The 18,509-nt window shown below is 42.4% G+C and overlaps 1 protein-coding gene across 1 annotated transcript in view; it reads right to left on the bottom strand.

Moving 5' to 3' along the window:
- Positions 1-15,006: 15,006 nt before the first annotated feature.
- The window catches only part of AFG2A (AFG2 AAA ATPase homolog A), a 161,500-nt gene continuing 157,997 nt past the window's right edge, over positions 15,007-18,509 (bottom strand). Inside the window, 1 exon segment of the mRNA XM_058024321.1 lies at positions 15,007-15,326. Within this exon segment, the coding sequence (XP_057880304.1) occupies positions 15,150-15,326 (177 nt within the window). The 3' untranslated portion in view covers positions 15,007-15,149.

Genomic DNA, 18,509 nt, shown 5'->3' with positions numbered 1-18,509 from the left:
CTCTTTCAGAAAAAACCATTCTCCCACCTTTTGCCCCAAAGAAAAGAAGTATGTGCTAAGGATATGTGGAGCTGCTTAGCAGGAGCATACATCCAAAGGCAAACAATCCCTACAAACAGGATTGTACCACAAAGGGGGCACTCGGTGACAGTCTGTGCACCCAGCTCACACTCGTGGATGTAGCACAGTTGTTTTCCATTAAACTTTAGTAAGTTTGGAAAGAAATCACCCGAACCGCATTTTTAAAATTTCCACCATTATGCACAACCCTTACCTGAATCACCTATCTCTCTATGAAATAAAATTTGCATGCATTAGAGGTTCTGTACTGAATACTAGAATATAGTACTAGTGACAGTACGACTCCTAATACTTCTGAGTTTGTAATTAACAGATTGCTGATACAGACAAACCATAAATACCATTCTCCAATGAGAGAGGCTCAAAGGACAAACAATGGCATAAAAATCCTTGGTGTGGAATGAAAGTACACCAAATCAGTATTAATATTGCTGTGGGATTTAGAAAGCGTGGTTGTTCACCAAAAGCATTCTCAGGCACACTTTGAGCACAAAGTACAAAATCATTTTCAGTGAAATCCATCTGAAAACTCTGGAACCTATAAGAGTTACAAAAACCTATGAAGGGAAAAAAAATCCAACTGAAGAACCAAAATGACTAAGAAAATTAAAAAAAAAAACACTACTCCTGCAGAGTAGTCTTAGTGGTGTGAGTTCATCTTGGAGCCTTTGGAAGTAGCAGGGCTCTGTTCTCACAAAAGTTCATATACATTTTTCCTAGGATACAACCCTAAAAACAACTCAACACCTCTTCTTTCACATCTCTAAGCCAGGGCCACCTTAAAAAAATCCATGCCAAGTGTGAGAGCTTGATTTTAGAAACATAATACCAGGCTTAAATGGGTCAGTCAAATAACCAAGAGTACTGGCAGGTGTTCACTATCACCTGGCACCTGAATTAATACTTCACAGAAAGAAGGAAAAACCCTCCAGAGATATCCAAAGGCTCTCCACAGGATCAAGCAAACATTCCTGCACCTCACAGAAGTCCATCTCACTAGTTTAATCCTGAAAATTATAGCAATGAGAAGTTCTGATTAGAAAAAGGAGAGGAGAGCTACATTCTGGAGAATGAACTGGCACCTATGGCTACATCCTGGCATGGCCTTAATTTGAGGATTGATGCTCAGGTTTCCACTTTCACTTTGAGGATCAGGTACTGGAGATAATCCCCACCTTCTGCAGTCACATGCTACTTCTCCCTCATGGCAGCCCGAGTGCCAAAGGGGCACTGGACAGATCAAAACCACAATCCTTGCTTAGCTTTTTGTTTGGTTTTCTTCCTAATCCACACCTAGAAGCAACTTTTATCTCTAAGTGACTTAAGTAACCTTTGTAAAGATGCACTGGATAAACTGTGATCCTCCCACCATCAGTAACAACTATTTCCATGGATCCCACCTGGAAATATTATTCTTTTGCTCCCTAAGCAGCCTCACTTAGCCTTGCTAAGGCACAAATCCCAGAAGGAAGGAAGACACACACTCAGCCCCAGTCACAAAGCCAACATGGCTTTGAGGAGACTCAGCAGGGGAAGTGCTTCCCTTTATGCATGTTACTTGTCACTTCATAACCAATCTTCACAGCTGCAACAACATTTCTAAGGTTACAGAGGAATTCAAAGGCAAAACAACCCCCTCCATTAGCATTTATAACAAAATTATGAACCAAATTGTTGTGCCAGTCTTACCTGTAGCATGTGTAGGTCAGTTACTTCCCTCACTAGTGATGATCTTGCAGAGATGGCATCAGGAGAACCAACTGGAACCTGCAGCTCCCCAAAGCTTTGTGTGTCAGCAACTTTGAGTTTGGGTCAGGTGGAACTTTGTAGTTGTCAGTGCTTGAACAGTCTCAGAAACTCTGAATGCTTGTTGGGACAAGAGCAGCATAACTAATTTTTTAACACACCACTAGGCCTATATATATACTGCAAGGCAAGAGGAAATGGCCTCAAGTTGCACCAGTGGAGATTTAGATTGGGGAGCAGGAAAAAACTCTTCACTGAAGGCACTGGAACAGGCTGCTCAGGGAGCTGGCTGAGTCACCAGCCCTGGAATGATTTAAAAGTTGTGTAGATGTGGCACTTAGGGACTGGTTTACTGGTGACACTGGCTTGATGGCTGGACTCAATAACCTTAAAGATTTTTTTCCAACCTAAATGATTTCATGATTTAAAAACTCTCCAACAAACCAACAACAGGCTATGGAACACTGCTGTAATAACAAGTGCTGTGGGCAGTTTCTCAGCAGCTCTCATGAAATCTTGCTGGCCCTGGCTTAAGCTGGTGCATGAGATAAACAGAGCTGCTCCCAGGAGCCAAACACCATGAGTGCTGTGGTGAAGGCATACCCTGACACGCACAGTGAATCACTTCAGCGTAAGGAAGAGAAAGCGAAGGCTGATGTGGCAGCGTTTCCCATCACACTTTCTAGCAGACAGGTTGACCTTTATCTGAGATCAAAGGCACGGGTGGCTGGGGATTTCTTCAGCTCCTGTGCAGGGGCTGTTCTCAAAGCTCTCTGAAGATGCACAGCCCGTGTGCGCCGCTGCCTCTTGCCGTCACTGCTGGGGCTGGGGAAAGGCACACAGGAAATCCTCAGTTACAAATAGAACCTGTAGTTTTCACTTCAGGAGATAACATCAGTTTTTCTTAGAGGCAGAGGAGACAGTAAAAGGCAGCAGCCAGGCAAACCTCCAAGAACAAAGGGACGAACTTCGATGTGAACCTGCCTCATGAACATTTGAATGTGGAATCAAAGCACCAGGGAAATGCTGCAGAGAGAGGGGTTTAGTCTGTGCCCAAATTAAACAGGAGGAAAATGCCAAAGTCTGTAAAATAGGCTGAGAGTCTGAGAACACACTTGCCCTTCCCCATCTCCTGCACTGTATCAAAGAAACCAGTAATTTTCCTTGGGTAACCACAGGCAAAACTTCACTCTCCTAAGGGTAGGCCACAGCAAGTCTCTTCATTTTCCACCACTCCTTTGACATACAGGCAACTTGGTACCTCTACACCTCTCCTTCAGGTACCCATAGTTACTGTTTCCTGATCAAGTTTAATCTTCCTCGGAGAACTGCCTCTCTAGCCTTCATGTGTAGCTGCTACACGGGTTGCCTGCATGTGCACAAGATATTCTAAGCTACTGACCATATCTTCCTTACTTTGTATTAATTGTTAACTATTTTAGCTAATATGACTCCATCTTCATCTGTATAAACAGTTTTGTGAAAAAGTAAAATTGTCATTATTACTGAATACCAATAATAACTTACTCTCATCTACCATAAATTATCTACAAGTCCTTATCTCCTGTCCCAGCACTGAGCAAACTGCCTTTTCCATTGCACTGGGACACAATTCCTTGCACAGACACAAACCTTTCCCATTTCTGCTGGAGAAGTGGCCTCTCCCCAGGAGTGGGCTGCTTTACTGGGGGAAGAGGAGAAGCTCTCTGCTAATTTAAATACATGGCTCTGTGCATGTTTTTATAGTCTCAGCACTTGTGGCGACTGGGGTGTTAGCACAGCTCCAGGAATGCCTCCTGTTTATCAGGTTGTGCAATCCGTCACTGTCAGCTGAAGGAGGTCTCGGGAGCAGCGTTTCTAATTTGATTTGAAAATATACATGGAAACCTGAGCCTGCTTTTAGCAAGAATGATGGGGTTGGCCTAATGAACACAATCTCTCTTGTCGCTCTCGAGAACAGTGTGTCAACAACCGAAGTTTAGGTTCCCTCTGTGGCTGCAGCAGCTTCTGTGGGGAAGCAGTAGCCTCACGTCTGTGTCATGTTCTTGGTTCTGCTTTACCACTAAAAGGCATTTCAGAGAGATTTTAACAGGCAAATGCAAACAGCACGGAAGTTCTTCCATAGATCTCTTGAAGGGAAGTTTGCAACTGGCAATTTTTTTCATGGCAGCTTCTTCCTCTGAGCCTTCATACACTTGTGCGGTACCAAATGGTGCTAAAGAAAATGTGCTTCTAGAGAGCCACTTCTCAGATAGCTCAGAAGCTGTCACTGCTTTCTCACCAGAAACCGGCTACAAGAAAAGGAACATGTCACAGGATTCACATAGGATTCTGGCCACAGCATCATTCACTTGAATATTTACAGATTTTAACTTCTCAGGGAAAAAAACCAAATAAACAGCCCCCCACCTTTCTTTTACTCTTCTATTGCTGAAATCTCTTGCCACAAATCTACAAGACTACAGTGATGTCACTTTCCCACATCCCAACAAGAGAGTGATAAAATATAATTTGCTATTAACCTCTATTTTTTCATCCTTTTCCCATTTTCTGGGTCTTACTTCTCTGACAGATTCTGCATTTGGCAATTCAAGTATAAAGTGCCAAGACACCCCCTCCATGTTTGATGGGGTTTGTTGTACTCTAGAAGAGCTTGCCTGTCACATCTTGGAATTTTGCTCCGTAGTAACAACTACCTGTCAAAGAATATTCAGTGTCAAGGGCCAGATTCTGTTCCTGGGAAATCAAAGTTAACCTTGGTTCCCTTTGAGATTGAGGAAGTCAGGAAACTTTGGTATTTTGGAGACAGTGTAAAAAATAATATCCATCAAGAGCCTATGGGTTGAAAAGGTCAGATTTCTCTCACCAAAAAGGACTGGGAAAACCCTTGACAGTGAGGAACAGAAAACACACATGCCCCTGCACATACTGTCACATTGCTGATGAAAACCCCCTCATTTCCATTGGGGTGGGAGACAGGTTGCTCTAGTTCCACACAAGCCATGGAGAAAGCTTGCACTGCCTCTCCTGCTGGCTCCCACCCAGGAGGACATGTACAGGCACACACTTAACACAGGGAGGTTGTGACACCAGAAACTCTGTGTTTGTGTGTGTTGGGGGGGTGGTCCCTCTTTTAGATTCCCTCCATAATTCTCTACTTTGAAACCACTCCTGTGATTCTTGTTTCTTTCCCTGATCAATTAAACACGCTGTCTTTGAGAAGCCAGAGAATTTCCATCTGCCAAGACCACATCTATTACTGACACATACCCTGTTTAAACCACCTCAAAGCCTAGCCAGGATCTGTCTCTATTGTCTCCCAAGTTCAGTAGTTTTGAAATTTACACAGAAAATAGAATTTCCTCCGAAATTAGCCCACCCATTAGCCTTCCAAAACACTGCAGTGATGCTGCTGCAAGGTGACATTTCTTGGAGCAGCACTGTAATACCATAGCATTCCCAAGAGAGGGACTGCACTGTTGCCTACAACAATCTCTCCATAGGTTTTCAGCAGTATAATCTAACCTAAAAGAAGCATCTGAATAAAGATAAGAATGACAAGTGTGTCCAGTTGAAAAACAGAAAACACACATTTTATATTAGCTTAGAACTGTGGACATCACTGCCTGGCTGAACTCAATGTTTGAAGTAATTCCCTAATTATTAAACAAAACAAAAAAAAATCCCTGACAATTCCCTAGTGGGTTCTAGTATTTTCTACATGGAAGGCCAGACAGAGACCTCAGAGTATTCAAGAAAGGTCATCTTCAGCACCAGCAGGTATTGAGGTCAACTGCTCAGCTATTATTTATGTCCACACCTCTCAGAGTAGTGAAATAGCTGTCACCACCTGGCTGGATTGCAGCTCTGCAGAGGGCAGGTATCAAACCCTAAATATCAATCTGTTAGAACTTACACACCACTCTGTTCTCATAGCAAACCAACATGACTTTTCTAATTCTCCTCCAAATGTCCCACTTACAAAAAATTTAAACTTTTATGCACCTAAGATCAGTATTCAATATATTTTACCATATTCTTTGAGTCTTTGCTGCAGGTCTTGTACAGGGGAGAAAACAAACAAACCAACACCACACCTTGCTTTTACTCTTTTATGGTTGAAAAGACATGGAAAAGATCTCTCACCACAAGGCTACAAGAGCACAGCAGCTCAGCAGTAGCACTACTCGAATTTCATCACACACCAACAGTGTGAAACATGGGAGGAAAATGGAAAACAACATTTTTGGAGCTGGACTGATGTCAAGAATTACCTTTCAAAACCATGTGCTGTTTTTTTTTAAAACTTGCCACATGAAAAAGCAACAACTTTGAGTCAATTACAAACACTCCTGTAGGTTCATTAGCTTCTGCAGACTTAAATTTTCCAGGGTGCCAATTGCTATAAAGTAAAAGTGCTCAGCACTTCTTAGGAAGACACAGAAAGAATAATTTGCTCAAGAGTTCTTTCTAAGGCAGGAAGGGACAATTCCTACTGTCAGACCTTTGTGGGGAAAGAAAAAAGGGGTTGAAAGGAGGCATCATGTCAGGAAAACCAAGCTGAGATGCTGAGAACGTCCAAGGCATGCATTTTCTAAATCACATCCCTCTTTCCATATGCTTTTAGGTACTAGCATACCCATATATATCCTAGTTTGTGTTTATAAAGACTCAAAGTTAATGTGAGAGATGCAGTAAATGTGGAATTATTCCCTGTCTGCTCCTTGAGGAACAGCTAAACCAGCCCTACTGTTCCTGTTAAAGATAGCTTAGACAGCAGTTGGTCCATCAGCTCTGTTTTAAACTTAGGTTTCAGACTAAAATTTAAAAAGCCTGAAAAAATATTTTCTCAGTGTATTTCATGACAGGATAGCTCAGCCAAAGCCCATGAATGTAACTGCATTACTTGTTTGTTTGAGGAATCTTGCCATGTTCCAAATCACCTCCACATCATCAATATTTTCAGTGCCAGCAGCTGCTCTGCTGAATTGTGTAGAGGAAAACAATCCTTCCTGGCAGGGAATGGGAATGAAACAGCACAACAACACCTCTGTTAAGAGAGATGACTTCCAAAAGTGTCACAAGAAGAGCTGACTAGGACAGGAGTTCCAGGGAAGGAGGAAGGTGGAAAGGACAGAAGCTGACAAGAGCTCAGCAGTAGATCGATACAGTCGGGCTGATGTTTTGTCAGCAGAGTGTAAAAAGCTTCTTTCACATTTCACAAGGGGATTTATCATTACAATTCCTCTGTTTTCAGCAGCTTTCCCCCTGTATCCAAACACCCTGCCTGAATGCACTCTGTTCCAAGTTACTCTGCTGGGAGGTAAGTGAACACCATCTATGCTGAGACAGGCAGTGCCCGAGCTCCTGGAGAACAAACAGCCCTGTGGCATAGCCCCTATCTTACTCTATCCATTACTTATTAGCAGTGATTTAATTAAATGCTACATCTGTAAGCAAGTAAGAGAGGCTGACAGCACCTGTGCTGGGAGGGGTGGCTTGGTGGGAAAGGCCCAGGAAGGAGCAAACCCCCGTGTCCCTGCTCTTACTGCACCATTGCAGAAAGGCTTTGGCCAGGCTACATTCTGTTCTTACTTTGTGTTTCTCTGTTTCCCCACCCAACTTCACACAAATTCTTACAAAGGTTATGTACAGACTTGTACAAAATGGAGACTGACACTGGCTCTTGGAGGGTTTCCCAGAGCAAGTTTAACAGAGATTATATAATACATTACATCTGTGTTGGTTGGTTGGGTTTTTTTTATTTTTAATATAGATGTTATTACACTACCAGTTTGTCCTTCCTAGCTTAACCCTCCAACCACCCTTTCAAAACAGTTCATTATGATCTGCAGAGATTAAAAACCTGAGGTTATGATGTGAGTTTTGTTTCCAGCCCTCACTTAGGACAAGTGTGTTACAACTGGAGGGGCTCAGCAAGTCACAACCACAATTATTTTCCTTCCACCCACACTCTACTATCAAAGTCATTGCAGGTAGGGGTCCCTTAATTGATGGAACAGTGGAATTTTAGAGCTAACACACAACTTTACTTCTATATCCTATTTTTAAATCAGAAGTCTCAAAGTAGTCTGCACAGCTTGGGCTCAACTTCTGTAGCTGTGACCCTTCCTCCCAAGACAATCCAGCAGGATAAATCCAGCTTAAAATCATAGGGCACTTATTAAGGATATTGAGTAGTCTCAAAAAATCAGGCTAAGTCACATCCTAATAGAACTGACTGCAAGATATGAAGCCCACCTTTGTGCAAAGCTGTTTCAAGATGCTCTTCCTGTTATTGCTGCTGTGGGTTTTCCTTCTTCTCCATCTCATTGTTTTTCTTGTGGAGTTTAGAAATCCCCACTTCTCAAATTTTTATTCCCTCAACTTTTCCTCTTCTCTTTGAAAAAAGGGGCAGAATTCCCCTCATTTCTCTTGATACCATTACTGGACCCTAAATTTCTGAAAAAAATCACAAGAGGAAGATCTGTGTCTTACTTTTTTTGGTTCTGAAGTAACCTCTGCCCCTTTCTATGCACCTCAAGTGTCTGAAAGAGTCAAGCTCCAGAAACACACCTGCTACTCCAGTGCTGATGGGGTTAATGAGATCAAAGCCAGACTCCACTTTGTGCTTAGCAGGGAGACACTTCCTACCACCGGCTAGGGTGACTGCAGCCCTCTTTCAGCTCACCTAAATCAGCATCAAAATAACACAAATCAGCCCCTACTCTGATTAGAATCAGTATTCCCACTTTCTGTCTCCTTCCAACTCCATCAACCCCCACACATTTCCACAAAAATCAGTCAGTGATGAATTCCAGGGAAACTTTTCTAATTCACATGTTTATTTTCAAGCATTTTCTCCATCCATCCCCTCTCCCACCCTCCCCTTGCTGTCCTTAATCAGTAAGGGCTTCATGTGCTCCAAAGCCAGCTCTTACCTTCTCACCCAGCAGACAAAGTGATCCCAAAATTCAGCTCCCCCACAGCCCAGTAGGTAAAGAACAGCTCTCTCAACATCTTCTCCTAAAGTCTCCCAGCCAGGCAGTGCAGGAAGGGGCCTAACAAAGCTGTATGCAGCCAATTGTGTTATCAGGGCACTTGGCACTACCAGCTGATCCTTGATTACTATTCATCCCTCGGGAAAATAAAACACCCCTTTGTAGTAAAAGTGTAACCGGTTACTATGAGGCATTACACATTAACAAAAGCAGCTTTTTACCAAAATCCCAGATGATGAAAGCCTGGAAGTGGAATCAGACCAAGGTAACTGGTTGTTTCTGAATGTTTCAGATAGAAAGCTGACAGTTTAACCAAGATTTTCACAGTGCTAGGAAGAAAGTGGTGGGTGAGTTGTGTCACGTATTTGTACATAGAGTCGTAGTGGGCTGTGTAAAACAAATTTTAAGGATAAAATTGTAGCAACTTTTGTGGTGCGGCATCCTACATATGCTACTGCCTGCACTGCAGCAAGACCCTCAGTTTTCACAGGGTCCTGAATATTTTTAAGAGTTCTTTTTATCATTTTTGTGCTTTTCCTGAAATCCACAAAGACACTTTTGATATGCTTTCAGATTTTCCTTTTCTTTTTTTTTAACTGAAGAGTACAAATAATTAAAGAGCACAGCTATCTGAAAGGCACTTTTCACTAGGCAGAAGGCTTGGTGGAATAATCCCTACTTAGGTGGTGAGGAAGCATTCCAGAATATTAAAGGATTTGTTTGTTTGCTAATCTACTTAAGCACCCATAGGCTTTAACACCCACAACTTGTGTGCTTTAGGGATCTCTCATGTCCATGGCCACTCTCACTGCCACAGCTCTGCATTAAAGCTGCAGATTCAGACTGCAAGCTGCTCATGGGACACCTGGAAACAGCTGCATGGCTTTGGTCCACCCACCCCCAAATCCTGCTCCACATTCCTGTATTTTAGGTACAGTAGCCATGCACAGGTCACTCTGCTTCTCACATCCTGTGCTCCTGCATCCCAGCCACCCAACTCTGGGACAGCACAGCAATCCAAGCACCAGGAGCCCCTCACAGGCCCTGCAAAGGAGGCTGTGTGAGCAAGTTTCACACCCTCAGCTTGGGGAGAACTCGCTGACAGGGAGGCAGGGTAGCTTTAAAGGCATTAAGTAGAGCAGGCTTGGTGTAAGCAGCTGCCCCTGTGTGAAATCCGAAGCTCCTGCCAGCGGTGTGGAGGAAAGACATGACCTCATTATTCCACAGCCCAGATAATCCGTTCCTGGATAAAGTGAGAGCTGACAAGTGTTTCACCTTGAATGTTATCAAAGCCCTTTCCACACTTGGCTGATGGCAGAGCCATTTTACCAAACAGGGATGTGAAAACTCCTCAGTGTTAGCAAAAGAGATTAAAAAAATCCCTGGGGTGCATGGTTAATGCCACACACACACAGGTGTGAGAGGAAGAGACCAGCAGCATTTCCATAATCATTTAGGCAAACAGAATATATTTGCACAAGTTGATAAAATATTTTTCTCCATGTATCAAGGGTTGCTGCTTTCAATTTCTTCCATCTACCTCAAGGTAAGTGTTCTCTAGGTAAGTGTTGAGGGCTTCTTCTGACATCAGCTGCCCCATCAGCACCTCCAGAAAGGTAGTTCACTTCTCAGCTGGGATAAATCACTGTCTGGATTACCTTCTTGTATCTTCCCAGTGGTTGCCAAGTGTGATTCCACCCCCATAATCTTTTAGTCAGAGAAACCCAATCTTTAATGTCGTGGATTTTACACAGGCACACGCAGACAACACTTTTGTTGGAAGGATATCACAGAATCATTTAGGTTGGAAATGAACCATTAAGATCATCCAGTCCAACTGCTGGACCCACAATCAGTTTGAGCAATGGCTAGTCCAAGGGGAAGGAATGTCATCTGGTTGCCATTGCCTTCTCTCCCAACACCTGCGCTCTCGCTGGAGTCCCGCCACGCAAACACAGGGGCTCTCCCCCCTCATCCCTCCTGTCCTTGGCAGGCCAGTTAACAGAGAAAACACACATCTCCTTCTCTGTCAGGGCTCTGGAGCTGTTGGATTTAAGTCTGTGTGGAAGAATGACGCCATTTAAAATGTTCAACACAGAACGCATAAAGCCCTGGTGAAAACGCTCCGTGAAGTTTCCAGCAGAGGAGGTTAATAAATGAACAGGTAGCACTTGCAGAAGGAGCAGACACAAACCCCAAGATCAGGAGGAGGTTTCAGCTGAAATGTTTGTCTTCCTGATGCTGGCCTGCCAAATGGGCAAAGCATTTCCAGCCACAGCAGCAATTCTGCCTCTTGCACCTACTACATTGGAAAAGCTGTCTATCAAACTGCACACATTAATGTCACCTCTGGTATTGTCTTCCATGTCAAGGGAAAAAAAAAAACATCAGCGAAAGATTTTGGGGTTCCTAGGAGATAAAAATTATTCCAATTCACTACAACTGTAGCAACAATATTAAATACAAATACAGAGGGGTCCCAATGTAAACCTGATTTTCCAAATGTAACTCTGCCCCCACTGCAAACCACTTGCCATGCCCCAGGAGTAATCCCATAGCTCAGGAGTGTGAATGGAAGCACAGCTGGTTTCATCCCAACTCTGGGATCACAGCAAGCAAGGCAAGTTCTCTGTGCCTGCTTTTTACTAATTCTTTCAGGGCCTTTTACCAAAGTTGTACCTTCTAGTGGGTGACTCTTCATCTTTGAGGTCCAATTCCTCCCCAGTTCCAGCACTACATACTAGGATACCATAGTCCCTGGACACCAGCATTTCTAGTGCTGGCAATTCTGTTTCATCAGCTGCTTTCTCTGGCAGAACCAGAAAGAACCAAAACCCTTCAGGGTCAGGCTCCTCACAGCCCTGACGGCAATAAGCAGAGACAGTTCTCCTGCCCACCAACCTGTGCCCGTCACTGAACTTCATCTTCCTAGGCACTACAGGACAAAACTCCAGATCTGACTTCCACTTTTCCCCTCTTCACACTTTTATCAGCAGAGTCAGACTCCTGCTTCACTAGGAAAGATCACTCCCAGCCTTCCATGGATACTCAGTTCCTGGAGCATTGTTTGGCATGTGTCCAGCTTCCAGAGGGGAATCATCACACTTTGACATTCAAAATGAGTAAAAAAGCTGAAAAGAAAGAGCCAGGATACAGAATCCACAAAAATCAGCTTTAAGGATATAATATTTGAAAGGGCTGATTTCAAATCTAAAGTCTAAATTCAATGATTTTGAATAACCACCTTTGAAATAAATGACCTTTATTTTGTCTCTGATGTTGGCCCTTGCACCTGAGCTTGGTAAAAGTTATACTCTGCTCTCATCTAGAGGCTGCAGGAAAATTATCCACAATAAACCTAATTCCTTCTTCTAGGATTAAGAATTGTATATCATGCTTGCAGTGAAAATCTGTTTTATGCAGTAGGTAGAACACAGGACTGGAGTTTTTTTCAAGTTAAGTGAAGACAATTTTGCATTTTGATCATAAATATTCTCCTGGTAATTTCTGGCAAAACTGTCAAAAGACATTTTATACCATTTTGCAAGAGGTTGTTATTGCAGGAAAAAGGTAGATTTAGATTTTGCATTTAAACAAAGTGTGCCTGAAATGTTGAGAAGTTGATTTAATGTTAACAATTCTGCGACTCAAGCAGTATTTGGGCCAAAATCCAGCTCCAAAAGATAACAGCAGGCAGGAAAAAGACTATTTCTCAAAAACTTAAAGAAGTTAAAGAATAGAAATTACTTAAAGAATAGAAATTACTTAAAGAAGTAAGCCTAGGAATCTAAGCAGTTAAAGAGAGGATGGGACAGACATATTCTTCTCAGATGCCTTCTCTGTTGAAATTCACTGAGTCTCAATCCTTTTATTAAAATTAAATCTCATGGAAACACAACAAAATCCAGCAGAAGAGAGAGTGCCTCTGTCTTTGAGCTGCTCTGCAGCACAAAGGTGTTCAGGCTTTTATGGGCTCACTCTGGAATAGAACTGAGAGGGTGCCAAGGCACGAGGTGTTCAGCAAAACACGTTGTGAGGAGTCAGCCCTGAATCAAAACTTGCTCCTGTAAATGACAGGAGATGCTCCTGGAGTGCTCTGTCCTACAGTGCCATCATCAGTAAGTTCCAACAAGAGGCTCAGGGTGCAAGAGCTCTCAGCAAGCTGCATTATCAAAGGGCTACACTGCCCCTGTGTTTTGATCAAAACCAAATTTTTGGTCATTTTCCAGAATTCTCATACCCACGTTTCAATTTGCTCATCCACAGCAGCAGTGATCTTTCTTTAGGAAAGAGACAGGGAATCATCATACCAGCAAAGTTTTTCAAACAGAATTTTCTGGAAGCAACAGACACCTCCTGGGGACTTCACAAATTGGTCATTGCTTATTTTTTTATAATTTCTTACTTTTTAAAAAAATCAAATGCCACATACCCAAGAATAAAAAGAGGAGCTTCCAACACTTAAAATCACTTCAAGCATATTGGTGTGTATCCAGAGATTTGGTGCCCTGTGGATAAATGTGGCACCATACAGGTACAAGGATAAATGTTTGCAGGGATGGGATTTTTCCCGAGGTACAAACAGCAGACACAAGCCAGCATTCTCTCCTAGTGTGCAAAATTTCCCTCTGATGGCAGCAGGGTTCCACAAAGGGACAGGGCAGCCAGCTCCCACCTGCCTCTCTTGTAGTTTCTCAGTTCACATTCACTCCTTGGTGCATGTTCCCAATAAACTCAGCACTTCCCAAGGAATGGCCAGCTAGTTTTAACACTCATCTGGAGCAGCACGTAGTGTTATTTTTAGGCTACAAAATCACACACAGAATTCATTATTGGCAGTGAAAATTGCAGTCTCTCTTTCCTCCTTTCAAGAGCACACACTGGAGTGAAGTGCCAGGGGATAAAGGTATGGCATTTAATTTCTGGAAACCTCAAAAATTTCATGGTTATGATGAATGGTTCACATCCTGAGCTCCGAGCTGGAGTATGCTGAATTCAGAAAAGAAGGATAAAGTAGTTTCAGATGCAGTCTTGATCCCCAAGGCAACTCTTCCAGTTTATAATTTTCTTAATTCCCTTTGTCTGTTGGAATACTAAAGAGTCAAACAATGAAAAAAAGAAAAAACCTCATACACATCAGCTGAACTAAGTAAAAGACCCCCTTTTCCTCATCCTCTAATCCTTTACAGCAATAATAAAATTAAATGCAAATTACAGCAACAATAGGTTAGAATGAGAGTAATAAAAAAAGCTATCATTTAAAAATAGTAGATTTCTGTTTAAAAGCTACAAAATGTGTACAGTGCAGAACTAAGTAAAGAGAGAAAAACCATAATCAAGGTGAAGAAATTACCTTTCTGTTGAAGTTTGTGTTGGTTTTGGTTTATCTTTCCCTCAACTGTTTATGTCTGGACTAGAAAAGCTCAGCCTTTCTGTTGTGGGGAAAAAACCTGAATATTAGTTTGCTTAACTGCATTTCATCCTGAGTGCAAGAGCAGAAAGCCCACAAGGACCTGTCATCGTTTCAACAGACGATATAACAAAGAAACAACCTGAGGAGATTTTATCTGTCCCTGAAGTATTTTGTGGTCATTTATAACAGTTCTTGCAAGGAGGTTTTCTCATTCATTAATTAGGGTTCACTATGGATTTTAAGCAGCCAACTACTTTATCAACATTCCTATTTATTTTGATGGAAACAAACATGAACAACAAGAATCTTTTGCTGACACCTGGCAGTGAGTTCACGCCAGTGAAGGGCTGGACAATTTTCCAAGGTGCCTACCTGCCAGCATGTCTAAAAAGGAGCTGCTGAAGACTAAAGATAAATGTTTGGCTGTAATCAATCAGGATGCCTTGGCTTTATCTCAGAAAGCCTGTTTGGCAGCTTTGCTGGAGATCATAAGTCAAAAAATTCACAATAATTGTAAGCATTTTTTGTAATGAGGCCTCTCACTGGGATCAACTGTGGTTGAGGTAGGAACAAATCAAGACAATAACAGCATTTGTCGCTTCTCTCTTTAGGGCCACAAATCCACCAAATTTCAGAATTTGATCTTTTGGGTTTTTTTGATACACGGATAAACTGACTTAAACCAGAAATCTGACTACCCCTAAAAGGCAGGTTATGGTAACATCTAAAGTTTAGGACAAAGCCTATGACACGCAAAACTTCCACAGGAACTTTTATTACAGCAATTCCACACTCAGTTAACTCCAGACACTCCACTTACTCACAGTACAAAACTCTTTGGCTTCTGACAGCTTCACAAAGGAAATGTGCCATTCACACAGTGAATGGGGAATGTATTAATTTGCCTTTCAGAGCGCGTGCAGTCCACTTTGCTGCTGGTAATCTGCATAAAACTGGATTAACGAGTCGGGAATCCTCGGGCTCATGACTGTCAGTGCGCTCTGGAAGTGCCGGCCAGCGATAGATTTGGCATGGATGTCTTCCTGAAGAGCTAGGAGGGCTGCTTCCCTGCACACTGCTGTTATCTGCAAAGAAACAACAAAAAAACAACCACACAGCATTATTATTATTATTATTATTATTATTATTATTATTATTATTATTATTATTATCATCATCATCATCATCATCATCATCATCATTATTATCAACATTATTTGAAAAAAGCGAACCCAAGAACATCAAATCACTCCAAATGCCGAATAATCACAAGTAGAGTTTTCCCAACTTTTTAATTTTTTTAAAATATATGAAGTTGTGGGCGATTAGAACATCCAAAAAACAGGATGTAGCTCGAACTTTAAACCACAGTACATTAAATTTCACATTACAGCATGCTGCAAATTAACTTGCTAATCATATTACCTTGTGTTGAACTCCCCACAACACCTGATAAATTCAAATCCCAACCACTGGCGATACATTTTTCCATCCCCAAAGTGCAAGAGCAGATATTCCCAGCCCCTGCGGGCACTTTTCTTTCCCAGCCTTGCACTGGGAAAGAAATAAAAACAATTAATTCCAAAAGGAGGCTAGGAGGAGAGGGGTGTGTGGAAGGGGAGGAAGGTTAAGGTCTCATACCCTGCAATGTGTTTTTAAGCTCTCTGGACTTCAGACAGCGGAAACAGACTGATGCCAGTGTCACTCTAAAGACACATTACTGTGGTGAAAGGAGCTTGTGGAATGAAAAGAGATATTGTGATTTCCAGTGCAACAGGGAAAACAGTGATTGATATTGACTGTTCCCTTATATCTGTAAATGAAAGAGCCAACTGAAACACATTTGTCCGGCTATTCAGCATATTTTCTCTGTTTGTTCACTTACTGAAAGGAGTTCCCTCGCTTATGCTCTGCTAATGGTTGCCAAAGCCGTTTAGTAGCTTTTTAGGGGATTTAGCAGCATGTTTAGGAAGCTTTCACAAGAAAACATGCATGGATTTAGATGGCTTTGTCAAGTTACAACAATATTACTATTAGTTCTGTGCTGCTCTAATGAGCACCAAAGCTAAACACTGCTGTTCCGCATTTTAATGCTTTTCAGGACTTCAGAGACAGCTGAATGTGGAAGTGCAGCTGAGATTTAGTGCACCAGCTTCTTGTGGAGATCAGTAATACATCACCCAGAAAGTTAACAGAGAGGCCCTGGTCTTTCTGTACAAGTTTTTCTCTAAGCAGACATTGTGACTGCGTCCCCATCTCGAACAGGAATATTAAGCTACTTAAAGAAAAAAACCTGCACCAGATCAAACACCCCTTGCACTCCCTGCCTACCACTGACCCCAGAATTCTTTCACAAGGGAGAAGACTGGTGATGGACAAACAGATCCCAAGCATTCTGGACTCAGAACCCGTGTTGAAAAAGGGGTCCATTTCCCCTTGATAAATACTCCAGTAAGGCCACAAAATGAAGACACTCTCTGGAAGTTTTCACAGGCATTATTAAAAAATCCCCAAATGCAGTCCAGCAGGATTTGACTGCCCTGTTCTTCTCACAGACACCATCACCTATCCACAGCATGAAATGCTGAAGCAGGGTGACACTGTCAAGGTGTTCACTTGGTTTAGTGAAGGAGAAGCTGAAGGAGACACTGTCAAGCTGTCACATCCAAAACTGAAGGAACACCACTGCCAATCCTATTTCTTCCTGTTTCATTTGTACACCGATACACTCAGGAGGAATTCACCCACAGGCTGATAGCTCTGATGAAGCTTTCACCTGTTCTCTGTGCTCTGCCAACACTATCCTCCTTTGGAGGTGAGTGATGGCAACTCACCTCCAAATGATTTTTTTTTTTTGTTTTAATTTCATTCTTAAATACTGAACCATAAGTTCTGTGATAACTTAAAATCACTAGACATGAGGAAGCACCAGAAAACTCATTATTTTTGGCTTCTTAAAAGCATTTCAGCTGCTTTTAAGGGACAAGGGAAGGCATACATTTAGGGCATAAATTATTGTTCTCCCTTTTCCTGGCTGCATTCAGAATTTTTGTGGACTAAATATTTTCTATATTATTGAATAATAAACAGCAGGTGTTGGGGCACAGTGTTGAAAATGCAGGCCCTCGTGTCTGGTCACAGAGTCACATGGACTTGTTTCCATTCCTTGGCTAACCCAGGGGATCAGGTTTCTGAGGTAAGAGATTCAACACGGCAAGTTTGATTATTTTGCTTTGTTCAGTATGCAAACTTTAAAAAAATAAAAGTCCTCACAAGCATTCTCACTAGCTGATAAAGCTCAATCACTCATGGAAAGCAAACACAAGTAGTGGTGTAGCCACAGTGAGAGGAGGGTGAATTCATCTGCTGAATTCAGACCTTATTGGCCTAAGGTCACTGGTCTGTCATGGACACTCCTTGTCACAGCCACATTAGGACATTTCTTACCAGATGGAGCAACAGAAGTGCTTTTAAATGTCATTTCTGTGGATTGAGGAAAAAAAGGAAGGCCACAGAAGAGGCTGTAACTGACAGCAGAGGAAGGAGACCCTTTGCAGTAAGACATGGATTTTTTTCCAGGCTTAGCAGCACTCCAAACCCAGAAGCTGCATCCACACCACCAACTTTAAAACCCTGCAATAGGTCCATTCCCAATGAACTTCCCCTGTGACTTTCTTAAATCACTTCTTCTTTTGGCCTCTACAAGATCACCCTGTATCAAGTGCCACAGTCCAATCATCCTTATATAATAAAGCACTTTTGTTTGTATTAAACCTGGCAATTTCAGCAAGTCCTCCTATTCCCTGTGTTATGAGAATGGTGATTCATCTGCTCTTCCCTGCACCATCGATGATTTTACAGAGCTTTATCTCCTTCCCTCCCAGTCAAGTCTTTGCAAGCTGAAGAGTCCTCAGTGACTCAGACCTTGCTCCTGCCCAACCTGTCCATTCTTCCTCCCACCTGCCATTGCTGCCTTGGCCAGTTCTGCCTTGAGCTCTCACTGCTGAGTGCCTGAAGCTGTGCAGGGCACAGAGGCGGCTGTACCAGGCCACAGCTCTGTCCCTGGGCTGCTTGCAGTTCCTTTCTCATCATTGTATTTGTGCTGAGAGCATTTTTCTCAGAACATTATCCACGCTGCCTCCAGCATCTCTTCCCAAGTGACAGTACCTAATTTAGGCCAAATTATTTGTGAATTTGAAGCTTGGGTGATATTATTTTTTCTCCATTGCATTTAGTAGGATGAACAGCATCTGCCTACCTCGATAAAT

Source organism: Melospiza georgiana, chromosome 5 (genome assembly GCF_028018845.1).
Source record: "Melospiza georgiana isolate bMelGeo1 chromosome 5, bMelGeo1.pri, whole genome shotgun sequence".
Taxonomy (NCBI): Eukaryota; Metazoa; Chordata; class Aves; order Passeriformes; family Passerellidae; genus Melospiza; species Melospiza georgiana.
The sequence above is the reverse complement of the archived record's forward strand: the minus strand, read 5'-3'. Positions and strand labels throughout refer to the sequence as shown.